We start from the raw sequence: 27,725 nt of genomic DNA on the forward strand, positions 1-27,725 counted from the left end.
GCAAATTTTCTGCTGTACTTTGTTTTGCAAACACAGCCAGAATGTTCACATTCTCTGTGTCCTAAACACACAAAACATTCTCTTCATGTTTATACAAGCAAATAAAACCTCTGCCCAGCTTAAATAAACACTGAGGATTTAATTTTGGTAGGATTCTTCCTTGAATGGCGGTAGTTGTGTAGAGATTGAAATAAAATCCAAGGAAAACATCCAATCTGTCCATAATAAGAATGAAGATTTTAGACAATTTTAGACAGAATCCTATTCAGAAGGAAACTGCTTTTGAAGTTCCCACAAAAAAACCACACTCCTTGAAATAGATGTTTTACACTGTATAAAACTTTAGAGCTGTTTTGCTTTAGGTCCTCAGGCAGGTATTTTTTTAGGGAAGAGAGTATGTGTAGTTCAGGGAGTCCCTAGTACTCTTTGGAGCAGAAGGAAAAGCAACGAGCTGATTAAATGAGAACTAGCAACAATGATTGGTTAAATGTCAGCAGTTTGTGATAACTGACATAAAAGCAGAACCTGGCGGGAGAATATTTAGATAGGAAAGAATGAGGCCTTTGTCTCAAAGGTGCTTTTTCAAGAGGCAGCTGGACTTCCTTTGTTTTTCCTTGAAGATGATTTCTTTGAAGACAGCAAAGTCCACATTTTGGATGGAGAGGACCGCCGGTTTGAAAGAGGAGCCAAAGAAGCCATCTGTGTCCAAATTGAACAGCTCTCTCTCAACAGAGAGGGAGGGATACGACATCATCTATCTTCAATCTACAACACAGTCGTTTCAGCAGTTCCAAGAAGGCTCCAGGCCTATGTACACCACTCAGGTGACCTTGAGGACACAGATAAACCTCCAAGTGGCTTCAACGGCTCTCTAAAACACGGGTGTCAAGCTCGCCGCGTCACGTGACGTGTAGCGACATATCACGACTTTTTTCCACATTGCCGGAGCTGGGATGGATGCAGCCTCCGCATGATGCAACCGGCCCACAGGCTGGCGGTTTGACACCCCTGCTCTAAAAAAAGGCAACTGACCAGCTGTCTGCAAGGAGTACAAATCCTTCCATTCCCCACCATCCAGTCAGAGCTGAAGAAGCTTCTCGGATGAGAAGCGATACGTCTTCAAAGAAAAACAAGGAAGTCCAGTTGCCTCCTGAAAAAGCATCTTTGGGATACAGTGATCTGAATGTGTTGCTAAATTAGAAGAAGGGAGATGAACAAACATAGTGGAATCACTTAAATTTGATCAATTTAAGCATTGGCAATCTCATAAAGACTTCAAGACCCACTGTTCTTTCTTGCCTAAGTTGGTTTTTTCCCCTTATCAAAACGGTAACCATTTTTCTCACACCCAACGTTGCTCAAAAGCAAATAATGGCTTTGCATAGGCATTACACTGAAAAAAAAATCAAATCAGCTGCAGTTCAACCTGGATCTTATTGCAGTTCAGACAATGGCCTTCCTGGGTGGCAAACAAAGCTTGAACCTCAAGGAAGCATCTGAAGAACTTCTCTCAGAGTGACAAAAATAAATTCAGAAGCATAATTTTAGTTGAAAGAATTTTGCCAAGAAAAAAAGTGTTATTCTTTCCATATTTCATCTAGCAAAGATGGTGTTGAGCATGGTGGGGGTCTTCTAAACGCAAGGCAATTCTGATCCTGAAGTTAGGAACTTCTAGCTTAAACTCAAACAGTGCAAATTCTCCACACTTCCGCCAACAGACAGTCCCACCACTAAAAAGATATTGTTGCAAAAGCTGAATCGAATGGTGTAAAATATATAAAAAAGGGAGTGATTCAGAGGTCATAGTTGGATCTGAGTAGAAGAACGTGTTGTTGCAAGATGTTGTGTTAGATGACCTTAGAAGCACCCAAGGTTCTAGAGGGCAGATCAACCAAGGAATGCTAGTCATTTATTTCTAGCCTAGAATGAGGTGCCCACAGCAAAGATGGGTAAGGAGATATATCTTGACCTTCTATTTGTGGGTTTCCTAGATTTGGTAGACCTCCATACCAAATGAAATCATTTAGGATGACCCATCATGTTCTTAACTCAGTGGAAAAAAGTGTTGGGCACATTAGATCCATCATGTTCTCAACTCAATGGAAGATTTAGGATGACCCATCATGTTCTCAAGTCAATGAAAGTTTTAGGATGACCCATCATGTTCTCAACTCAGTGGAAGCTTTAGGATGATCCATCATGTTCTCAACTCAGTGGAAGTTTTAGGATGACCCATCATGTTCTCAAGTCAATGAAAGTTTTAGGATGACCCATCATGTTCTCAACTCAGTGGAAGCTTTAGGATGACCCATCATGTTCTCAACTCAGTGGAAGTTTTAGGATGACCCATCATGTTCTCAACTCAGTGGAAGTTTTAGGATGACCCATCATGTTCTCAAGTCAATGGAAATTTTAGGATGACTCATCATGTTCTCAACTCAATGGAAGCTTTAGGATGACCCATCATGTTCTCAACTTAATGGAAAAAGGTGTTGGGCACAGTAGATCCACAATTTTGAGAGAGGTAGCTTTCCTTCTGTAAGTTAGATGCCCTCTGATGCATACCTTTGATAAACTGGTTGAGATGTTCTCCTCTCTGATCAAACACTGAAGTATAACATGTCAAGTGATTTGAGTGTAATGTTAGGACTGACTATGGAGCTCTTATGGTAGTATATAGGAGACATTTTCTCTGTGATGTTATTGCTGATGTGAAATACAAGGAAGTTGGGAAAGAGAGCTCAAGTAATGAAAATATTTGGTGTACCTCTTTTGCTTGCTCTCGTTCAAACATACTATTTCCCTACATTGCCTTCAGGCTGGACAATAGCTTGACTCCCTCTTCTTTGTGGCAGCCCCTCAAATATTGGAACACTGCTATCATGTCTCCCCTGGTCCTTCTCTTCATTAGACTAGCGCCAAAGAAGCCTTTGAATTATGGTGCTGGAGAAGACTCCTGCGAGTCCCTTGGACTGCAAGGCGATCAAACCGGTCAGTCCTAGAGGAGATCAACCCTGACTGCTCTTTAGAAGGCCAGATCCTGAAGCTGAAACTCAAGTACTTGGGCCACCTAATGAGAAGGAAGGACTCACTGGAGAAGAGCCTAATGTTGGGAAAGGTTGAGGGCAAGAGAAGAAGGGGACGAGAGAGAATGAGGTGGCTGGATGGAGTCACTGAAGCAGTAGGCGTGAGCCTAAAGGGACCCCAGAAGATGGTAGAGGACAGGAAAGCCTGGAGGAACGTTGTCCATGGGGTCGCGATGGGTCAGACACAACTTCGCAACTAACAACAACAACCCAATTCCTGCAACCGCTCTTTGTATGTTTTAGCCTCCCGGTCCTCTAATTCCTGTTAAGAGCAACTTGAGCTGAAGAAATCTTTTTTTCAAGCAGAGCAGGGCTTTTTTTCTCATAGAACGCTTAGAACGGAGTTCCGGCACCTTTTTTGGATGGAACCCTGTAGGGTAGGCAAGGTATGACATGTGTGAGTTCCGGCACCTTTTTCTTTTACAAAAAAAGTACTGAAGCACACTATCCAATGTCCTAGCTACACGCCAGCTGTAACTTTGCTCAGATCTTATTTGGCGACGAAATAGTCAAACAACATAAATCATGATTCCGTAAAGGCTGCTCGCTGAAGATAAGCTTGGCAAATACAGAGCAGATTGCTAACGGTCTTTTACCTCTGTGCCAGATGTTATCTAAGCCTCCTTGGCCCTGCAGGTCAACTCCTGTTGGCCTTTTATCTCATTTTTCCTTCCTTCTAAAAAGTGGAAAAAAAAACTGAAGCGCAATTTGGCTCGGCAATCGCATTGCATTTCAAAGCAGACGGTTTGAAACAGGATGCCCGGCTCCCAGTCTTCAAAGTTGAGATTCCCAAATTGTTGGGTAGGGGTAGTCCTCGACTTGCGACCGCAACTGAGCCCCAAATTTCTGTCATCAAGTGAGTCTTGCCCCATTTTTACGACTTTTCTTGCCACAGTGGCTAAGCGAATCACGGCAGTTGCTAAGTTTATTTTTATTTATTTTATTTTAATTCCATTTATATCCCGCCCTTCTCCGAAGACTCAGGGCGGCTTACAAGCTTAGCAGTAGCCTTCATTCTATGTATATGCCTGCTTATTAGGGCTTTCACACACACCCCCAAGCGGCATTACTACAAAGTCAGCTTAATTGCCCCCAACAATCTGGCTCCTCATTTTACCTACCTCGGAAGGATGGAAGGCTGAGTCAACCTTGAGCCTGGTGGGACTCGAACCTGCACTAATTGCAGGCAGCTGGTGTTACTTAAGGAGGCATTAGCCCACTGCTCCACCAAGGCTCCAAGTTAGCAACCCGGTTGTGAAGTGAATCTGGCTTGCCCCTTCACTTTGCTTGTCAGAAGGTTACAAAAGGGGATCATGTGACCCCGGAACACGGCAACCGTCATAAATACGAGTCAATTGCCAAACATCTGAATTCTGATCACGTGACCACGGAGAATGCAGCAACGGTCGCAAGTGTGGAAAAACGGACCCGGGTCACTTTTTCCAGTGTCGTTGTAAATTTGAACAGTCACTAAATGAACTTTTGCGACTTTCTGACAAGCAAAGTCAATGGGGGAAGCCAGAGTCACTTAACAAGCGTGTTGCTAGCTTAACAGCTGCAGGGAATTACTCAGCAAACCTGGCTAGGAAGGCCATGAAATGGAGCAAAGCTCACTTAGCAAATGTCTCGCTTAGCAACAGACATCTGGGGCTCAATTGTGGTCGTAAATCGAGGATTACCTGTAATCCCAAGTGTCCTACTGGCTATCAGTTTTAGTGGCCATACGCTATGATAGTGTGAATTATATTTATATTTATTTTATTTTATTATATTTATATACCGCCCTTTCCCGAAGGACTCAGGGCGGTTTACAGGGTGATTAAAACAAAAAGTACAAAAGTTAAAAACAATTTAAAAAATTATATCCGTCCCTGAACAAATAAAACCCCAGTTAAAATTGAAATTGAAATTGAAATTAAAATTCTCAGCCTGGGCCAGAGAGCTCGAAGAGCCAGGTCTTCAGGTCCCGGCGGAATGAACGGAGGTCGGGGGCAGTCCTCAGCTCCATGGGCAGCTGGTTCCAAAGGGCAGGCGCCCCCACAGAGAAGGCCCTATCCCTGGGTGTTACCCGCCGGCAATCTCTTACCGGTGGCACCCTGAGAAGACCCTCCCTGTGGGAGCGCACTGGACGAAGGGAACTTGATGCCGGCAGCAGGTGTTCCCTCAGATATCCCGGACCCAAGCCATTTAGGGCTTTATAGGTCATCACCAGCATATCAGGGTTGCCATAAAGAAGAGGGGGTCAAATTATTTTCCAAAGCACCTGAAGGCAGGACAATAAGCAACGGATGGAAACTCATCAAAGAGAGAAGCAACCTAGAACTAAGGAGAAACTTCCTGACAGTGAGAACAATTAACCAGCGGAACAACCTGCCTCCAGAAGCGGTGGGTGCTCCAACACTGGAAGTTTTTAAGAAGAGACTGGACGATCATTTGTTTGAAATGGTTTCCTGCCTGAGCAGGGGGTTGGACTAGAAGACCTCCAAGGTCCCTTCTAACTCTGTTATTGTATTGTATTGCATTGAATTAAATCTATTAGATCAGGAAGAATAGCTCTGGGCAACCCTGCAACTAACTACCAGCCGATTTGGCAGTTCTTGGTTGAGCGGTGTGCATAAAGAATTTCTATGGCTAAGCTGGGCGTGTTGTTTTTTATGACTGTTTTTGCCATGGATGCCAAGCCAATCACTGCACTTGTTTAGTGAGCCAATGAGGTCGTCAAATGAATCTGGCTTCCCCGATTGATGTCGCTTGTTGGAAGCCGGCTGGGAAGATGGGAAATGGTGATCGGGTGAGCCCAGAATGCTGCAACCGTCGTAAATACGAGACAGTTGCCAAGTGTCCGAATTTTGATCACATGACCCTGGGGGACACTGCAACCGTCGTGAATGCAAGCCAGTTGCCAAGCATCTGAATTTTGATCACGTGACCCTTGGGGTGCAGTGATGGTTGTAAGTAAGAGGACTGGTCCATAAGTGACTTTTTTCAGGGTCCCTGTAACTTCGAACAGTCATTGTGTCAACGCTGCTAACATCGGATGTTCTTGCTTTGACAACGTATGGAGATGCAGCCCTTTGTTTTCTTATGGTTTACTCTCAGAATTAGAGTTAGAATTAGATGATACCGGGTTGGGAGAGGAGGAATGTGCATGAGAATTTAGCTAGACATAACAATACTGAAGCTAGTGTGAGAACCAAGGTTATTGACATAAGAGATGATAAGAATTGGAGGGCTGGAAAACTGGAGGGAAAGCCTGCATTTCAAACTAATTGGAGAATGTGATTTATGACAGTTAATTAGAGGAGGGAATGGTGCTTTGATACTATATGCCCAGAGGAGGGGAATACAGATTTTGGTTTCGCTTATGTGCGTGCCGATGCTATGCTACTCAAATAAAGATTCTTCAAGGTAAACAATGCCTCGAAGTTCTTTTGAAGAGTATCATCTGTCAGAACCATGACACACTGAATGAATGCAAATCGAGAACTTCTTGGGATAAGAATGATCGCCTTCCACCAAAAATGCTCTCTAGGAGAGTGTTTCCAGCTCCCTCCGATGTAACTACATCCCCCCCCCCGCGGAAAGAACAAAAGGTTGAGCCAATTGCTTCTCTCGTTGCAGGTGGAATTAGAAAATGGAATTCATCTGCCCTCTAGAGTCCCATTTGAGAATAAGAATCTCTTTCAAGGAAATCCCAGGAAGAGCCAACTGGCCATTTATTACATTTTAGGACATTGGGATGTTTTCTTTGTTTTTCCTCTTTTTTTTCTTTTTTGAAATTTTTTTATTGGTTTTTATAGGGTTGGGAAAGGGAGTGAAAGGGTGGGGATAAGGGTTAGGGTACAGGGAAGATGGCTCAGTGGGTTAGGACGCTGAGCTTGTCGATCAGAAGGTCGGCAGTTTGGCGGGTTGAATCCCGAGTGCTGCGTAGCAGAGTGAGCACCTGTTACTCGTCCCAGCTTCTGCCAAGGTAGCAGTTCGAAAGCACGTAAAAATGCAAGTAGAAAAATAGGGACCACTACGGTGGGAAGGTAACAGCGTGTTGTGCGCCTTTGGCGTCTAGTCATGCCGGCCACATGACCACGGAGACGTCCTCGGACAAGCGCTGGCTCTTCGGCTTTGAAATGGAGATGAGCACCGGCCCCTAGAGTCAGAAACGACTAGCACGCATGTGCGGGGGAACCTTTACCTTTACTTTTTTACAGGGAAGATTGGGGTGAGGGTTGGGGTTTCCCCCAATAACATTTAATATTTGACAATATTTCATATTATTTCATATTATTTCATATTACATTATATTATTATATTATATTATATTATATTATATTATATTATATTATATTATATTATATTATATTATATTATATTATATTATATTATATTATATTATATTCATATAATATTATTTCATATTATTTCACATTGCCTGGGTAAATATATATATATATAAATAAGAATAATAAAACTAATGACTGATAACAATAATAAGTATAGTAAGCTATCACAAACAATGTTGTTTTCAATCCATAGTATTTTTCTTGCTCAAACAAAGTCAAAATTACATATCACATTCCTTCCTCTCTAATTCGTTTATCTAGCCGTTGATAAAATTTATTCCAAGTTCTTTAGTAAACTGAATGCTCTTTCTCTTTAATCTCTAAAGTTAATCCATCCATTTCTGCACAATCTAATATTTTCTTAATTAGTACTTCTTCAGTCAGTAAATTTTTATTTTTTCCAATATTGGGCATACATAATTCTCGCTGCTGTTGGCTTGCCTGGCAGCGGCGAACTCTACTTCTGCTATAAAACGGTCTGGATTTTAGGTCTGATGGGTCTTCTTTCCTATTAAAAAGAATATCTACAAAGTCATAAACCTGGAGCTGCGGACTAAATTGGGTAATCAAGAAAACACTGGGATAAGACGTTTCTGTCCGGTGCCAAAAATAATCACTTTACGATGGATCAGAGTTGGAAGAATCTGTTCCCTTCTAAGCACTTCGAAATGGAGAAGCAGCGAAAAGGCAGCTAGAAAAAAGAGCCTTTTGAGTTTTTTTTAACAGAGAACAGAATAACATTTTGTTCATTTTTCCTTTCCTTTTAATTGATTTATTCATAGTTTTCAATTAACAGGCAGTCCTCGACTTACAGCAGTTCATTCAGTGGCTGTTCGAAGTTATGAAGGCACTGAAAAAAATGTGACTTACGGCCGTTTTTCACATTTACGACTAAATAGCGGTTGAGGAAGCCACAGATGACCACAGAGCACGGGCAGACCTCAACGTACGACCACAATTCAGTCCCAAATTTCCATGGCTAAGCCAGACAGCCGTTAAGTGAGTTTTGACCCATTTTATGACCTTCCTTGCCACAGTTGTTATAGCGAATCGCTGCAGTTGTTCAGTTAGTAACACGGTTGTTGAACGAATCTGGCTTTCCCCATTGATTTTGCTTATCAAAAGTTCGCAAAAAGGGGATCACATGACCCCGGGACATTGCAACCGTCGTAAGTATGAACCAGTTGATTTTGATCATGTGACCCTGGCGGATGCTGCAATGGCTGCAAGGGTGGGGGGAAAAACGGTCACAAATCACTTTTTTCAGTGCAGCTGTAACTTCAAACGTCACTAAATATAAGTTATAAGTCGAGGATTACCTGTACAAACATACACAACATATGTTTTGCAGTCCATCGGATAAGGTATCATAAGCCCCCATCACCCACCATCCTATTGTGGCCAGATTTGCTGACTTACATTTTAAAAGCCTTTGGCGTCTAGTCATGCTGGCCACATGACCACGGAGACGTCCTCGGACAAGTGCTGGCTCTTCGGCTTTGAAACAGAGATGAGCAATGGCCCCTAGAGTTGGAAACGACTAGCACGCATGTGCGGGGGAACCTTTACCTTTACTGGGCAACAATCCACTTAGCAACTGCCTTGCTTAGCAACGGAGATTTCAGATCCAGTTGTGGTTGAGGGCAACTTGTACATGAGTAAAAGCAAGCACAGGCCCAGGCAGAAGACAATGGTCAGAAGAAGGGGGCTTGAGATGGTCTCCATCAAAACGCTGAGGGAGATGGGACGGAGATCCGTCACAATGTGGAAAAAAGGCAGATTGCAGGAGAGAGGGTTCAAACCACGATCTGCTTAGATGGTGGGAGGGCCTCCCTCCCCATATTTGGTATGTATTTTGGAGGTTCTCGTGGTCCAGCAGACAATAATCTGGCAATGATGACCGTGTGCCTTGACAGAAGGAATGAGGAGGATCAAAATATCAGCCTCTCCCAGGCACGATACCGAATTAAACCTTGAGGCAGCCTAGCTGTGCATGCCAGAACCCAAGAGTCCACCAAGGCAATGAACTGTGGGTTCATAAATATCCCCAATATTTACGATTTTCTCCAGAGCTCTGGGTGGATCTTTGCTCTGTGTGATTGTTGTTGTAAAAATGGTTATAAAAGCAACTAAAGAGTCTGCCTGTTGTTTTCTTTGTGCAGTGGAACAAGACAGAATACCGGAAATTCCTGGCAGAAACTTAGAAGCCCAGAAAATTGTGAAGCGGAAATTTCTTTAATAATCCGGAGATGGAATCCTTTTGGAACTTGGTGGTGAGTGAGATCTTCGTACGAGAGAGATATCAGTTTTTCTGAGATCCCATTACTGTAACCCAGAGGTTTTTTTAAAAAAATAATGATCCGATTTAATTCACATCCCAAAAAGAAGAAAAGGTAAATTCTCCTATAGGGTAAACTCAGCTCCAGGTGATTTGGGGAGTTTTCCACATAGGTTTTTTTTTTGGGTTGTACGTATGGAAGAGATTTGTAAAGTACCTTTTTCTAGGGTCTTTTTTTTTGGATGTTTCATTCTAGTTTACAGTTTGGGGCTTTTCCTGATGGTCTCCCATCCGTGCGCTACTATGATCAAGCAGAGGTTAGTTTGGGTGTTGCTGAACAACTCTAAAAGGAATTAATATTAAACCAATTGCATGTATTTTAGAATTTATGATTGCTTCCCATGCATTTAATCAGTTCCCCCATTCAAGATTTGGGATGGGCGGGTTGTTCATAGAACTCATAGAATTCATCTATGGGGAGAACCACAATGTGACAGTTAAATTTGAGGATGAAGGAATGCAAAACAACAGTGATTCTTCTTCAAAGATGAATAAAGTCTTAGCATTAATAAATAGAATCTTGAATAGGAAACCTTTAGTTTGCCTAACAATCTGAACCCATGCAGTAAATTTATGGATCACTTTAATCAGGATTCATGCTAAATTCAAGCCAACCAACCATAGGTAAAGGTAAAGGTTCCCCTGCACATGCGTGCTAGTCGTTTCCGACTCTAGGGGCCAGTGCTCATCTCCGTTTCAAAGCCAAAGAGCCAGCGCTTGTCCGAGGACGTCTCCGTGGTCATATGGCCGGCATGACTAGACGCCAAAGGTGCACAGAACGCTGTTACCTTCCCACCGTAGTGGTCCCTATTTTTCTGCTTGCATTTTTACGTGCTTTCGAACTGCTAGGTTGGCAGAAGCTGGGACGAGTAACAGGCGCTCACTCTGTTACGCGGCACTCAGGATTTGACCCGCCAAACTGCTGACCTTCTGATCGACGAGCTGGCACAATGTGATGGTTTGGCCCTTTGCTTTTCATACTGTGATTTGTGACTTAAGTGTCTCGTGAACTGTGCTAATTGAAGCTTATTTAAGGTTAAAATCAATCAGGGCTTAGTGCAATACCTAAAGCCCAGCCAATAGGATATGCAAACTATGTCGCAGATTGCGTTCCCACATCAATTTGTCCTGGGGAATCATGGTTTACAGCACTATTTCTCAACCTGAGCACCGTTAGAATGGGTGGACTTCAACTCCCCAAATCCCTCAGCCATCATTCCAGCTGGGAATTCTGGAAGATGAAGTCCACCGATCTTAAAGGGGCTGAGGTTGAGAAATAATGGTTTAGGGGGATTAATCTACAACATCTCTGTCTACACAAATTCGAGACCAAAATTATATCTTAGCACAATGTGGAATTTGAACAACAAATCAATCTCTTGCAGACATCCTTAGAATCAGGTTACTTTACCTGCCATTGAAACTTTTATCGATAATTTATTGCAGTGATGGTGAACCTTTTAGAGACTGAGTGCCCAAACCACAACCCAAAACCCACTTATTTATTGCAAAGTGCCAGGGGCGCATCAGCATTGTAGTGCCCTTGGGGGGGGGAGGGGGGCAGGGAGTCACCTCTGAGTGCCACCTCTGGCATGCAAAAACCAGGGGCGCAAAAATGAGCCACCATGCTGCAAGGTGCAAATGCGGCCGCTGCAGCGCTGTGGGGTGCAGATACAAGGCGCTGCACCACGCAAGAATGAGGCAGAGCTACTAAGTATCACGCAGGCACTAGCCCCGCCCCATTTGCAGCACGTGCATGCTCATGGCCCCATGCGCACACGCATGCATGTAAAATGCTTCCCCCTGCCTTTTCTTCCAGTCCGCCAATTGACAATGGTTGGTGGCCTCTGCTCTACTCAAGCTTGCTAATTGGCCGCTTCACCTTCTTTCTGCTGGGCAGGGCTCCTGCTCCGGGTGGCAGTGGTGGACTGATAGACCTGCTGCAGGCGGCAGCGTGCATGCCAACAGAGAGGGCTCTGAGTGCCGCCTATGGCATGTGTGGCATAGGTTCGCCACCACTGCTTTATTGGAATCCATTTCAGTCTTTTTCCCTGTATTTCTACACAGACCGGGATCAAAAAAGATGTAGAACACGTCTTCCAGAATGGAGACATTCCAAAGCCTGGAGATATGATTCAATTCCAGATGATTTTGCCATACCAGCACTGGGGCATCTACGTAGGCAATGGAGAAGTTGTGCATTTCACAATTTCACGTAAGAGAAAAAGTATTTTATTATCTATTTCAGGGGTGTCAAACCTGCAACGTCACGTGACATGTCATGACTTTTTCCCCATTGCCGGCAATGGGGTGGGCGCGGTTTCGACGTGACGCATCCGCCCCAGGGACCGGCAGTTTAACACCCCTGATCTATTTGCTATAGAAATGGCCTACCTTTCTCCTCTTGGGAACTCAAGAAGAAAGCTACCTAGGCGGCTTTATGGCAGGCTCACCTGAGAAATCACATCTAAGATAGGTTTAGCTGAGAAAAAATGATGGAGAGTGGAGTGTAGGCAAGCCCAGAGAAGGGCTGCAAGGCTATTCGGGAGGAGGTCATCCCACCCCTTCTCACAAGGCACATCTGGAGGGGAGTAACTTAAGGAGAACTGTGGGGGGGGAGCTACTCTTTGCCAGGAACAATTGTTTTTCTTAGATTACACTCTCCTGGCTTTCACTCGTGCCTTTTGCCTTCTGCCTTTGCCTTGTAGACTACAGTTTGCCTCATGGACTCACTTACCTGGCTGGCCTGGACTTGGGATTTTGCCCTGTGAGCGTGCTTGTACTCTGTGGACGTTCTTTGTAATATACAGGCACTTGTTCGGGAGACTGAGGGTGGCTGCCTTCGGGGTAGCTGTTGTGATTCAGTGTCAGGCTGTGCTCCCAGCAGCTGAGGAGGAGGGTTTTGGAGAGCCTTTGGTGTCAGAGGGAGGCTCTGATGCACTGCAGGACTCTCAGCCTGGCCCCTCCAGTCATGTTCCTCATAAGGCTCAGCTGTGTGAGAAGGAGGTGTCGGACTCAGAGGAATCACAGCTGAATCTGTTCAGAGACGCTAGAAGCAGAAGGCAATCCAGCAGAGCAGAGCAGAGAAAATCAATGAGGCAACTCAGTGAGAGGAGGAGAAGGCAGTGAGAAGCCACGCCTTGGGACAGATAATAAAAGGGGAAGGTGTGGGTGGGGCTGGTTGCTGAAGGCAACTGTTTGAAGACATTTTGAGAGTGTCCTGGTCTGTTCTTGTTACTTCTATTTAACTCTTGTTTGATATTTTGATTTATTTATTGAAGGAAATATTATATTGCTTTTTTGTCTGAACTGTAAATAAATTTGGGTTGGGCTTTTTCCAGCCTATTGACTGGAAAAAGGAAAAAGGGGTTGTCCCTGACACACAAATAGGGCCGGTCGTAGGCTGGAAAAGAACAGTAGCATGGGGATGGAGACTTACCAGTCGTTGGAGGGCCATTGGCTGGAACATTTGTCAAGAGAAATAAAGGACTCTCTAGAGGCCTGCCTTAACTTAATGACCTGGGTCACAACAGTAAGACCGTCCATTTTGTAGATTGAAAAAAAGTCAATGCTTTCGACGGCTGGAGGTCCCTCCCCATGTTGGAAAGAAATATGAAATCTCCTGAAATACTCAAGAGATGGTGAAATCTCCTGAGACTGGGACAATTCCAGGTACACCAGCCTTCTCAGACTGGATTTTTTGAGATTTCATAGAAGGAGAGGGCAATGTTATTGTTGTGAATCCTTGCCAGCCAGTGGACCCGGCAGCTGACTCTGAGGACTTAGATGAGGAGGAAGAGGGGCCTGGAGTGACATCAGAGTCAGAGGAAGGCTCTGAGGAGCTCCAAGACTTACAGTCTGACGAGGAGCCTGGCCCCTCTACTCATGCTCAGGCTGAGACACAGCTGTGCTGGGAGCCTGAGGTGGACAGTGATGAAGCACAACTGGGAGATATCCAGGATGTCTGAAAACACCAGCAAGAGAAGTGAGTAGGACAGAGGAATGCAATGGGGCAGCTCCAAAGGCAAAGGAGAAGGCATTAGGAAGCCACGCCCTGGCTGAATTATAAAAGGGAAGGTGTGGGAAGTGCTGGTTGCTGAAGGCAACCGTTCATGTTGAGGATCGAGTTTCTGTGGACTGTGTTTGTTTGCCTTGGACATTGACTCAGTTCTGTGAATAATAAAAGGGGTTGGTTTTTTTCCTGCGGCTCCACCCTACTTGTTTGGAAGAGGGGTTTCTCCTTGTGAGCATAACAAGGACTCACGTAGGCTGGGCCAGAATAGTTATGTGACATTGGATGATCTTGTGCATTTGGGACTTGTTATTTAAACAAATATTGTGGGATGTGCACCTGAGGATGCCATATTGCCAAGCTGAATTTTCAGTATAATAAGACAAAGAATGTACTCATCAGTACATGCCATACATGACACTTGACAAAAGTTTACATGAGCAGAATTGTCTAGTTTTGGTCAGAAAAAAGATGAATGACAACTGCAGTACCTCTGAGTAGAAGGAGATCTGCTCCTAAAGTTAGTTTGGAATTACAGGCAGTCCTCGACTCACGACAACGACTGAGCCCAAAATTTCTGTTGCTGAGAAAGTTGCTATGTGAGTCTTCCCCATTCTTATGACCTTTCTTGCCACAGTTGTTAAGTGTAACACCACAGCTGTTAAGTTAGTAACATGGTTGTTAACTGAATCTGGCTTCCCCGCTGATTTTTGCTGATCAGAAGGTTGCAAAAGGGGATCACGTGACCCTGGGACACTGCAACGGTCATAGGTATGAGTCAGTTGCCAAATGTCTGAATTTTGATCACATGACCATGGGGACGCCACAAAGCTCGTGTGAAAAATGGTCGTCATTCACTTTTTCCAATGCCATTGTAACTGTTCTGTCCCAGCTTATGTACAAGGACAAATCCCCTTTTGACAAGTAGGCTGGAGACTCAAAAGAAAATAAAACCTCTTTTAATGGTCCCAAAACAAAGGCAACAAAACACAAGCCAAATGGAGGAAATTGTCCACACGAAACACAATGCAAAACAGAATTATTCACCGGCAATACCAACAGAACACGATCCCATGAAGTACTTTGCAAAGGTTGCCTTCAGCAACCAGCACCGCCCACACCTTCCCCTTTTGTAATTCAGTCCTCAAGGCGTGGCTTCTCAATGCCTTCTCTGGAGTCACCCCATTGCCTCCCTCTGGCCTACTCTCCTGGCCTGCCTTCATTTGCGGGTGTCTCTCAGGTCCTCCAGCTGTGCCTCCTCCGAGTCTGACCCAGCTTCCCCACCCCAGCTGTGTCTCATCCTGAGCACGAGCAGAAGGGCCAGGCTCCTGACTGGAATGTAAACCTTGGAGCCCATCAAAGTCTTCCTCTGACTCTGATGGCTCCCCAGCTGTCGGGATCACAGGCTGGGACGGAATCACAACAGTAACTAAATGAATGGCTGTGTAAGTCAAGGAGTGCCTGTACACTTGGGTCTCTGATATAGGGAGATCAACAAAATCGTTTCTGAAGCCCAGCATCTCAACTTCTCTCTTTCAGCTTTTGACACATCTCCATTTAGGGTCCGCAGAGAAAAAATCACAGATGTCCTAGGAGCTTTGAAAAGTGTCGTGTGGAACAAATTCGATCAAAAATATCCTCCCTTGGATCCCGCTCGGGTAGTGAAAAGAGCTCTGCACATGGAAAACAAAGTCCCAAGATACAACCTCGCTACTGCAAACTGCGAACATTTCGCCACCTTGATGAGATACGACAAGGCTCTGTCTGATCAGGTAGGATCACCAGTTCTCCGATCGTTGTTGTTTTTTTTCTTTTTTTTCATTTCGATTGGCTTTCACACTCACACACCCCTCCAGAAAACACAATAAGTTGCAAGGCCTTCTTTGGGGCTTTCGCTTCTATTTTTGCTTATTTATAGCTTCCTGCGGAGTTCACGAATCCAGCTGGGTGGCATCAGATTTTGGTTGATTAAATAAAGAACACTTTTTAAAAAAAAAAAAACAAACCCTGAGGAGATATTCTAATAAGTGCAAGGATAGATGACAAGGAAATCTGAGTCTCAACATCCCAGGAAAACAAAACAAAACACAAGCACAAATCAGTGTCCACGTCCATGAAGTCTTAAGGAGTTGAGATGAACTTGAAGGCTTTTTGATGTGATCCATGTCTGGATTTACAGCCATGTCCTGTAAATTCTCCTTCTTGTCCCTCCAGCTGTTTTGACCGGCTTCCACCAATGTGTTAATTCTCCATAAGTGCTGGTGCAACTCCTATCACCCCAGGCTAGGGTAATTCCTTGAAGACATCAAGTTGAGAGACGCTGAGCTTCCGTTTCCTCCTTAAAAAAAAGGGTACCTCCCAAAGGTAAAGGTAAAGGTTCCCCTGCACATGTGTGCTAGTCGTTTCCGACTCTAGGGGCCGGTGCTCATCTCCATTTCAAAGCCGAAGAGCCAGCGCTTGTCCGAGGACGTCTCCATGGTCATGTGGCCGGCATGACTAGACGCCAAAGGCGCACGGAACGCTGTTACCTTCCCACCATGGTGGTCCCTATTTTTCTACTTGCATTTTTACGTGCTTTCGAACTGCTAGGTTGGCAGAAGCTGGGACGAGTAACAGGCGCTCACTCTGCTACGTGGCACTCGGGATTCGACCCGCCAAACTGCCGACCTTCTGATCGACAAGCTCAGTGTCCTAACCCACTGAGCCACGCGTCCCTTTTGTACCTCCTACTGGTGGCCAATTTATTGGAAATTACTTACTGTAATGCAATAGCCTTGTTTGTTACCAAGCTTTGAAAAAAGTTGACTTAACCATAGCCTTGTCTTCTGTTGCTTCTCATTTCCAAACTCCAAATTTAAAGACTGGAGATGACCCATCAGCAGTGACAAAAGGTTTCCATCACAGGCATTCAGTTCACACACAACACCAAGGCAAAATTTCCCTGTGTTGAACTAAATCAGGGTTGTGATGCTCTGATGACCTCTCAGCCCGAACCCCAAGCGGGCGCTTGTTTCAAATCTTGCCCGATTTGATTTTTCCAACTACTTTTTTTAAGCTCTCGAGAGAGTTGAAAAAGCACACAAAAAATACAGGAGGAAGTTTAGGCTCTTATCAGCTCTCTTTTTAAAAAGTATTTTTTTTAAAAAAAAAAATAGCATGGACAACAAGTCATCACAACCAAAACGGTTGTTAACTAGGATTGCGGGGTGGGGGTGGTTAAAAATGATTCCTCACTGAATGTTTAGAACGAAATATTTTGACCGAACATAGCCAAAGTCTGACAAATTTCTCTCTCTCTCTTTTTCCTTTTCTTTTAAAGACAGAAAGATTTAACTTTACGGTAGATCGGGATTTCGAGCAAGAGATCAGAAGATGCCTGGCTGAGGTCGATTGTGGAAGTGGAGAATGTCTTTCCACCTTCCAGAAAAAGGTTCCTTGAGCCTCACTGACGTGGATCAAATCTTTTCAATATAATAAAAATTGAGTTTTCAAAATCGACCTCGCTCAAAAAGTGTATCTTGTGCTTTCAGCCTGGACAAAATTAGGAAGGAATTTGGGACTTGGCTTCGTTTCAATCGGGGCTTCTCAAACCTGGAAACTTTTGAGACGCGTGGACTTCGTCTCTCAGAATTCCCCAGCCAGCACGGTCCCCGAAATTACGAGCAAAATGGAGCCCAGAATTTATGTTGCTAAGCGAGACATTTGTTAAGTGAGTTTTGTCCCATTTTATGACTTTTCCTGCCACGGTCGTTAAGGGAATCACTACGTCGGTCAAGTTAGTAACACGGTTGTTAAGCGAAGCTGGCCTTCCCCCATTGACTTTGCTTGTCAGGTCGCAAAAGGGGAATCACATGATCCTGGGACACGGCGACCGTCATAAATGTGAACCAGTGGTCAAGCACCTGAATGTAAATCACGTGACCGCAGGGATGCTATAGTGGTTGTGTGAAACATGGTCAGAAGTCCTTTTTTTCAGAACCGCTGTAACTTTGAACAATCAGTAAATGAGCTGTTGTAAGTCGAGAACTACCTGTATACAGCTTTGGTGTCAGCGCTGCTGACATCTGACGTTTTTGCATTGACAACAGAGGGAGAGGGAGCCATTTTCTTCTCTTTGCTTTTAGAGTTAGATGATGCTGGGGAGGCGGGGGGAATGTGCATGAGAGTCTAGCTCATGGGTTGGCAACCCGTCACTGTGGAGCCCCATGCAGCTCTTTCAGCCTTTTCCTGTGGCTCCCAGTCGCCCTCTGCCATTTGCAGAGAGACAGACAAGAGACAGAGAGAGGCACTTGCGCTTCCCTTCTCTCTCTCTCTCTCTCTTTGTGTGTGTAAAAATGAGTGGCCTCACGCTGTTCTCCGACAAGCTGACAAGCTTACTGGGCAGAGCTCCTGCCTTTGCTGCATCTCCACAGGAAGCAGCAGCAAGCAGCAGCTCTCTCTCTCTCCCTCTCCCTCTCCCACACACACACACATACATACACACACTCACACACACTGAGTGGGGGAAGAGGACTGGCAGACCAAGGGCAGGAAACCCAGCCCAATAAGAATGTGTGTTAGCTTGTTGGAGAACACCATGAAGCCAGCTTGCCAGGTGAGCAGAAGATCGGAGAGAGGGAGAGAGAGGGAGAGAGAAGTCAAGCACAGCAGCCTCTGTTTTTTTTAAATTAAACTCTTCAGTCAAGCTCCACCCCCTCGCACGCGGGTTTTGCGGCTCCCAGTGTTTTCTTTTCTCTGGGAAATGCTAGACCAGGGGTCGGCAACCTGAAAAAGCAAAAGAGCCACTGGGAACCGGTTCCATCACACATAAAAAAAGTGGGAGCCACGCGCGTGCATCCACGCACGGGCATAAAACAAAATGTTTTGCGCATGCACGTGCGTGGATACACACGCGCAGTTCCACTTTTTTTATGTGGACGCACCTGCACGCCAGCGGCGACGGGTCTCCGTGGTGACGGGCGCTGGGTTGCGGCGCCGCCTTCAGCCCGGGCGTCGCCAGAGCCACCCCCGGGACCTCCAAACTGCCGCCCAAACACCCGTTTGGAGACCTGCTGGTGCCGGTTAAACCGGCACCAGCAGGTCTCCAAACCGCACCTCCGCTCGAACACCAGCAGGTCTCGACACGGGTGTTCGGGTGGAGGTGCGCGCGCACCTCTCCAAAGGTTTGGAGAGGTGCACGCACAGCTCCGCCCGAACAGCAGTTTGGAGACCTGCTGGTGCCGGTTTAGAAAGCTGAAACTGGCACCAGCAGGTCTCCAAACCGCACCTCCGCTCAAACACCAGCAGGTCTCGACACAGGTGTTCGGGCGGAGCTGCGCGCGCAGGTCTCCTGCACCCGCAGCTCTCCAAACCTTTGGAGAGGTGCGCGCGCAGCTCCGCCCGAACAGCGGTTTGGAGACCTGCTGGTGCCGGTTTAGAAAGCTGAAACCGGCACCAGCAAGTCTCCAAAACGCACCTCCGCTCGAACACTAGCAGGTGTCGACACGGGCGGAGCTGCGCGCGCACCTCTCCAAAGGTTTGGAGAGCCCGCAGTTCTCCAAACCTTTGGAGAGTCTCTTTTCCTTTATTTTCAGCAACAAAAAAAGGTTTAGGTAGGTGTGTTAATTTAATTCTCGCATGGTCAGCCTGATTTTCCTGAATTCACAAAACACATTGAATCACACACTTAATGATGTGGCTTGATAATAGAAGATTGTCAACAAAAATGTCATCAGCTAGCTTGTTCTTCAATATTTGGTATGAAGAGATTAATCCCAGAACTTTAAAGGGCTGAGGGTTCCCCCCCCTTTTTGTCTGACTTTTCACTGTGGTTTCTTCAAGCAGCTGATCAGTAAGCAAATCCTTAAAACAAGCCCATTCATCTGATTTTAACACGCCTTTTTGTTTTTCATAAATCCAAGAAATAAAAAACAGGACACATCTGAGACCAGATCCAATTTCTATACAGCTGTTCTGTACCAGCCTGCTACCGGCCCTGCAGCAAAAGCAGGGACAACCCCTTTACAAACGGCAAGAGTCTGGAATAAAGCCTGCCAAATTTATTCACATAAAACAGAGCAAGACAAGACACCAACCATGAAACAGGAGCTAAGAAGCAGGAACAATCCAAGCGGTTGCCTTCAGCAAACCAGCCCTCCCACACATTCCCCTTAAATACAGTTCAGGGCGTGGCCTCTCTCTGCCTCCTTCCGAGGTGCCCCATTGCCTTCCTCTGTTTACTCCTGACTGACTGCCTCCTGCGTCGGGCGTCCTTGAACAGGGCCAGCTGTGGGTCATCTTCATCCACGCTGTCAGGCTCACACAGCTGGGTCTGCGTCGTGACCAGATGAGAGGGGCCTTGCTGGGGGCTCTCATCAAGCTCTTCAACACCCCCCTCCTCCTCCTCCTCTGAGTCGTCCGACCCAACTGCCGAACCCACAGGCTGATCCTGAATCACAACAACAGCAACCCCAAATTTAACTGAGGTACCCCAAAGATGCTTTTTTCACGAGGCAAGTGGATTTTCTTGTTGTTTTTTTTCCTTTGAAGAGGGTTTCGCTTCTCGTCCCAAGAAGCTTCCTTAGCTCGAGCTGAAGAAGCTTCTCGGATAAGAAGCGAAACGTCTTCAAAGAAAAAAAAACAAGAAAGTCCGCTTGCCTCGTGAAAAAAGCATCTTTGGGTTAACTATGACCTGGATGACTGAGAAGACATTTAACTGAAATACCCTCATGCACGGACCCACATTTAATGTATTAAAATGAACTTTAAAAACATCATTACTCAATGTAACACCAAACCTTTATTCACGTAAACCCAGGACTACAAAGAGAATCCTTTTAATAGTAGTTGGCTTGTTCAGTATTTTGGCTTCTGTTGCCCATCAAATTTAGCCAGTTATGTGCTGTGTGGAAAAGGCAAGAAACCTCCTTTTCGTTCTAGTTCCAAAGCAGACCGCACAAGTATCGCTATAACGAATAATTACATTTCTAAGTGAAATTGACACTGCTTCGACATTTCCCAGGAGGCTTTTTCCCCCCTTTCTACAGAACTTCCAGATAATATTCAGGCATCTTCAGTGAGAAGCAAGTAGCCAAGCATCTCTCTCTACCTCTTGTAAATTTGCTATAAAGTATTGCGTCATTGTTGGCGTGAAGAGACAAGGAGAAGCTTTGCCAGAGGCCAGCTGTTCCAGCCCACTGATAAAGCCAATCAAAGTATACGGCTGAACTGAAGTTCCTAGAAATCTTCTCAAACCGGCATACTGTCACAGAAAAGGTACGGCTAAATGTTGCATCCGGTAAGCAGAGTCTCATAAAGAGTTCAGGGCATTAAGGTGCAAAAGCGAGTTGTGTTCGTTGCTCGTCCTCTTCCTTTTGCACCATATCGCACCTGTCAAGCTGGGGTCACGGCCGAGCCTTGCCGGGTGCCCCAATTACTCTGGTTGGCAACAGCTGCCACTCCGAGTCTTTAATTGGGACTGGGCAATGTCGGCTAAGGCACTCTGTATTTTTTCCAACAGCAAGTCTCCACGATAAACCACTTCTTCGAGACGGGCGGCAGCCTCGTGGTTCTCTTCCTCCAAGCGGTACAAGTTGGCAGCCTAGGGGTTCAAAAGGGGGAGGGAACAGGACTTTGGGGTGACTACTTGAGAACTGCACTTCAAAGAGGGAGAAAGGAAACAGTTATTCCATCATACTTTTTCTGCCTGGAACTTCTTGATGATGTAATACTTCGTAATATCACACGTTTATGTCATTCAAAATAAGAGAAAATGTCTACAAAAAACTGCGCTACTTGGAACATCTTACATTTTAAGGAGATACCTGGTTGATACCTAGGACGCTGGCAGCAACCCGTGTCAACCATTAGTGCCAGTCAGTTTGAGTGTTCAGTTGACTGAGGTTTATGCTTTATGAATAAAAGCTTAATAACAACAATAATAATAACGTTGGAAGGGACCTTGGAGGTCATCTAATCCAACCCCCCTGCTCAGGCAGGAAACCCTATAACATTACAGACAAATGGCTGTCCAGTCTCTTCTTAAAAACTTCCAGTGTTGGAGCATTCACAGCTTCTGGAGGCAGGTTGTTCCACTGGTTAATTGTTCTAACTAGCAGGAAATTTCTCCTTAGTTCTAGGTTGCTTCTCTCTTTTTTTGTTTTTCACACTTTGTGTTTCAGAGTTTGCAACATTCGGAATGAGACAAAATGTATTTAAGTCTGTCCTGTAAGCTTCTGTATTAGTAATTTTGTTTCACACTTTGCAACATTCCACTTTTGTATAATTCAGAATGAAACAATATGTATTTAAGTATGTCCTGTAGGTTTTTGAAGCTCTTGAATTAGTAATCGTTTTTGTTTTTAAATTCAACTCATCTAATTGTGTTTTCTTAATCATGGATTGTACCCACTGATTAGGTTCATTATTTTCTTTTTGCTTAATGCTACAGTCTTTGAGTTTTGTTAGTTTAATGTTCATAGCAAGGTGGAGTAGAAGTATTTTCAGTTAAATAAATGTTGCAATAAACTCACGAGTTTACTTCTAGATTTAAAACAACAAGAGAAGATCAGTTAACTATCAGGATTCAAGCAATTTTGCAAGATATTGCAATTAACTTTAAAAACCAAACTGTTCTGCAAAGAGCTGAGATGCTGGCAGATTCTTTACTTCCTGTTTACCTTTTCCTTAACAGTAACCAGATAAATATTTTCACTATTCTAAATTTTGGATGCAAGCAGTTCTTTAAATGTAAACTTAATATAAAGCTGCAGCATAAATGTGTACTTGGATGCCTCACGTAATCTAATGACATGTAGTGCATATGTATAATTGTCTGCAATGTGGTATCCGTTATGTAGAATGACATTAACAAAAGTGAAATTTTACCGAAATTGATACCATTTTGCACCATTTATGTTGTACATTCGTATTTGCTTTTGGCTTTAACTGTCTACTCTGTTAGCTAAGTAAAGTCATAGTGGGCTATACTGAAACTAATCAGCTTGGTAGTAAATGCTAGTACTCTTTCAAAGCATGAATTTATGCTACAGCCAAACAAAAACTATGCATTATCACCCAAACATTTTGTGATCCTCTGATTGGAATGAATATAGTAGTACACAATGTATGAATGGTGAATTCCCACCTGTAATGTAGCTGTGGACTCTTCACTTGGCAAGGAATCTATTAAAACATCAATGTCCTTAGCTGTTCTTGCAATTAATGCAGCAAAGAGCTGTGCATATTCTATAAAAGCAGTAAAAAATAATAATTTGCATCACACGTATCACTGAGGAATAAAAACTATGTTGTTCAGTAATATTTTAGATGAAATATGCTTCTTACATACACCTGAGGAGGCATTTGCCGAGTTATTCCCCCCCCCCCCCCCCCGTGGGATAATATATTTGGAGTGTAGAAGGGATTTCGTGTCTCTGAATAATTTAAAGAAAAAGATCATAAGGGTACAAGCACCTGGTTTATTATTATTATTATTTAAATGTACATGCTGCTTATGAGAAGGAAGGACTCACTGGAGAAGAGCCGAATGCTGGGAAAGATTGAGGGCAAGAGAAGAATGGGACGACAGAGAATGAGGTGGCTGGATGGAGTCACTGAAGCAGTAGGCGTGAGCCTAAATGGACTCCAGAAGATGGTAGAGGTCAGGAAGGCCTGGAGGAACGTCGTCCATGGGGTCGCGCTGGGTCGGACACGACTTTGCAGCTAACAACAACACATGCTGCTTAACTCCCAACAGCTCTGGACAATTGAGAGAACCAACTGTATGCTTCAAAGCACAATTTGGAGGTGGTGAGTAGCAGTTCCAAGTGTGGCAAAGTTTGGGGAGAAAACTAAGGTGTGCATGTAACACACTTGCCTACAATTTCTATATGTGTATATCACACTCCAAAAAAAGAGAGCAAAGCCAAGACAATAACACTGATTCCTATGTGCAGGCATATCATTTCTTCACTTTGCCCCAAATAATTACAAATATACAGGTAGTCTTCGACTTACGACCACAACTGAGCCCAAAATTTTTGTTGCTAAGTGAATTGCGCCCCTTTTTACTACCTTTTCTGCCACAGTCGTTAAGTGAATCACTGCAGTTGCTGAGATAGTAACGCAGCTGTTAAGTGAATGTGGTTTCCTCATAGACTCTGCTTGTCAGAAGGTCACAAAAGGGGATCATGTGACCCCAGGACTCTGCAACCATCATAAATATGAGTCAGTTGCCAAGTTTTCCAAATTTTGATCAGGTGACCATGGGGATGCTGCAACGGTGGCAAGCGTGTAAAACAGATCATAAGTCACTTTCTTCAGTGCCGTTCTAACTTTGAGCAGTCACTAAATCAACTGTTGTAAGTCAAGGATTTCCTGTACACTGCTCTACTACTTTCCAGCAAAAACCACAAACAAGAAAGAAGAGGCAATAAGGTAACAGGAAGGGAAGGAAAGAATAATAAAAAAATTGAAGGCGATAGAAGTAAAGGAAAGGTCTTCAAAAATTTAATATTGAAAGAGAAATTTACAATTGAATTTGCTGCAGTGGAAATTTACAATTGAATTTGCTGCAGTGGAAATTTACAATTGAATTTGCTGCAGTGGAGAAGCAACCATAATAGATGGGAACCAGGAAAGGATAGCATAAAGCAGGGGTGTCAAACTGAATTTCATTGAGGGCCGCATCAGCATTGCGGTTGCCCTCAAGGGGCCGGGTGGGTATGGCCAGAGTGGGTGTGGCCTACTGGGTGGGCGTGGCTAGTGCATATGGCCTACTGGGTGGGCGTGGCCAACTCTACATCGTTGGCATCAAGAGTGCCTATGGGGCCTGGGCAGGAGTGGGACAGATCTGAGGGTCTCTGGCAGAAGGAGGGTCTCTGGGCCAGGGCCAAGGCAGTGGGGGCCGTTCCCTCCCTGTTTCCAGGATGGCTTCGCGGGCCACATGAAACCACTTCGCGGGCCGGATCTGGCCCCCAGGCCTTGTGTTTGACATGTCTGGCATAAAGGAAGGATGCAAGTGAAACACATAGGCAAAATTGTTATCTGGGTCTTCAGAATGGGAAAAGGAGCTATAAGAGAAAATAACTAGCAAAAGAGGAAAGAACCTATTTTTCTAAGAAGTCACAAAAAAAGGGGGCCAGAATTCAGGCAACTGAGCATGCGCAATTAGTTGACTAATATTAACTGACACACCTTGCATAAATTATCTCTTAATTGTAATGTACATGTGATGTATGATTTAGTATGTAGTAGGAAATATGTAGGAGGCGGTCGGAAAACCTTCAAGGGCCCTCCTTCATGGCATCTGCATCTCCTCTTGGGTGGATGTGAGCTCACCGCCCCACTGACAGATAATACTTTGGTATAATAGAAGAGATAAAGGATACATTTGACTTGCCTTCGGTTGGATTAGCAGGTTGATCTTTGTTGATCGCAGTCTGTATGTTGCTGAAGGAGGCCGGGGGCGCGCATTGCTGCAACACCCCAATGGCATTGCAGAACTGATCTGCAAGCTATAAGGCAAGGTAACATAGTTAGCTTTCAAAACTAGAGCATTGTAATAGATCTAGATTCTGAGGAAAGCCACATTTGCAAACTAAAGTTAAAGACTTTAATAATAAATAATGATAGCCTTCCTCGTGCAATTATTTAATGCAGTTACATAAATAAGCCTGGTTTCACTAAGAATATGAAAAGATTAAATAAATGGTTAGCAATCCTAAATGTGGATTGCTCCACAAGATGGTCTATTGTGAAATGGATAACATTTTATAAACCATTAAAAATTTACAGTGTAATAATAATGTGAACAGAAACTACAGGATATAATTTCTACCTGTTTAAATGTATATCCCTTAACTACACACATACACACAAACACACACATACACATATACACATACACATATATACATACACACACACATATATACGTTAATCACTGTTTACATAGATAGCAATGGAATTTCATCTTTAACGTGTGCGCTTAACAGTAAAAAATAACATTAAAGATAGTCTTATTATATTATTATTTGTTAAATTTATTTGCAGCCTATCTCGCCATAGGGTTACTTTAGGCGGCTCACAATAATAATTTTTAAAAAAGAAAATGAAAGGAAGGTAAACCAAAGGAAAAATAGACAATAAAATAAGCAATATAAATATACAGGATGACAATATTATATTATAATAATAACAATAATGTAATAATTTCCAAATTCAGAAGGAAGAGAGTGGGGGAAAGCAGATGCCAAGGCTAAATAAATGGGCCTATTCTGCTCCTACATTCTCAAAGAATAGGGACTTCCAGGTCTGGAGGACAGCATCTCCCAGAATTCCCCAGCCCCCAAAGCCAAGGCAAAGGATTCTGGGGGTTGTAGTCTACACTTCCAAAGGCCCAGCCCGAAGCAGCACCGGGGTTCGCCTTCGGCCCCCAAACCCGCCGGACTCCCACTCACCGAATTCACGGCGTCCTGCAGCTGCGTTAGACGGTCCGCCATTTTTCTCCCGAAAGCTCCGAGGAAGAGCGACCAGCCAATGGGCACGTTTTATATTGGATGCGGAAGCGGGCAGGAAAGCTGCTAGGCAACGCTTCATCGTTGCCTCTCTAGGCGGCTCGTTTCCGACATAAAGTCGCCGTAATCAATGCCGCCCTTTCCTGATCTCTATGGTAAGGGTGATGCTCCTCTGGTGGACGGGAGGAGGTATTGCTGTTCTCTTCGCTATAAGAGTACTTTGGTACTGAGAAACGAAATAATTTTACGCAAATATATTTCTAAGAAAAATCTCAATCCCAATATATATTCCGATTACTTTTGAGAAAATATGAATGAAACGCTATATTTATGTTTGTTTACTAATTTTATGTAACAAAGAGCTTGTTGAATAAAGTCTCCAGACCATTTTTAATTATTTATGATGTAGATTTATAAAGGCCTCTCCAATTATTATAGAGTCTAGGCAGGAGGAAGACGTTTTTATTTTCTTTAAAGAAAATTTATTATCAAGCATAATATATTTCTAGCCCTGGTTAACCTGCATGACATTGACCATTTTGGGCATATATAATCTGATTTTTGATAGGAAAAAATGTTTCACCTACTGGATTTTAGGTACAGAAAGCTAGAAGTCCTGCAAAGATTCCTCTTGGGAAATAATTATCAATTGCAAGCTTTACATAATTATTTGCTAGTGATCACCGTCTGGGGGTGTGTGATATATTTGGTGCATAGACTCAGACTGGGAGATAAACCTTAATTTAGCTCAGTGGAAAATATTTCTGGCTGAGTCAACAGACTGACCTGGGAAAGGTGTTGTAACCACAAGCCATAATCTAAACACACACACAGTTGTAGATTATTTCTGTCGCCTAAAGTGAATTGTTTCTCAACTAGCTGGGAATTCTGGGAGTTTGAAGAGCACACATCTTAAAGTTGCAAAAACTGAGAAACCTCAGCCTAACTCAGCCCCAATCTGGTCTGTCTGAACCTTGAAAACCCAAGGATCTTCAGCTCACAGTTGCAGGTGGAGATAATGGATATTCTTGGAAGTCAGAATGGAAGGAGAGACATTTCACAAATCTTTAAACCAACTCACAGCGTCAGATCAAGTGTTTGTTTGTTTGTTTTTGTTGTTGTTTTTAAGGACCTTGAATTCCTGGGTGTGAAAAAAGTGGGGGATCCTATCTTTTGTGCTGGGATCAATCCGAAACCTAACGGCTGCATTTATAAAAGTGTTTCTGCTTGACTAGTTTTAAGTGTTTTCTCCTTCCCTGCGGCCGCAGATGCATTGGGTTCAAAATACTGGGCTTGTGAACTAATCCAGAACCCCCAAGTCTAGATTTGTGGTGGCAGAACTGGGTTTTCTGAGTTAGAGAACTTCTTCAAATTCGGCCTCTAAGTTGAACACTTCCCATTGCTTCTACACTTAAATTGAGCTTGGAGAACTGTGGATCCGAAAGACCACATTTT

General features: G+C 44.1%; 2 protein-coding genes across 2 annotated transcripts; one reads left to right on the forward strand and one right to left on the reverse strand.

Annotated features, from left to right (window-relative positions):
* Nucleotides 1–9,719: 9,719 nt before the first annotated feature.
* On the forward strand, nt 9,720–17,298 carry LOC310642736 (phospholipase A and acyltransferase 3-like). Its single transcript, XM_083366625.1, has 5 exons — nt 9,720–9,816; nt 9,958–10,018; nt 11,829–11,976; nt 15,313–15,545; nt 17,093–17,298. Exons 1-5 carry the CDS (start codon nt 9,779–9,781, stop codon nt 17,210–17,212), a joined length of 600 nt encoding a protein of 199 aa, XP_083222751.1. The 5' UTR covers nt 9,720–9,778; the 3' UTR covers nt 17,213–17,298.
* A 3,234-nt stretch (nt 17,299–20,532) lies between these two features.
* Nucleotides 20,533–26,409, reverse strand: MED21 (mediator complex subunit 21). Its single transcript, XM_083365179.1, has 4 exons — nt 26,214–26,409; nt 25,154–25,268; nt 22,898–22,998; nt 20,533–21,352 (listed from the first exon to the last, which is right to left on the reverse strand). Exons 1-4 carry the CDS (start codon nt 26,253–26,255, stop codon nt 21,185–21,187), a joined length of 426 nt encoding a protein of 141 aa, XP_083221305.1. The 5' UTR covers nt 26,256–26,409; the 3' UTR covers nt 20,533–21,184.
* Between the last annotated feature and the right edge of the window lie 1,316 nt (nt 26,410–27,725).

Source organism: Vipera ursinii (genome assembly GCF_947247035.1).
Source record: "Vipera ursinii genome assembly, chromosome: 6".
Taxonomy (NCBI): Eukaryota; Metazoa; Chordata; class Lepidosauria; order Squamata; family Viperidae; genus Vipera; species Vipera ursinii.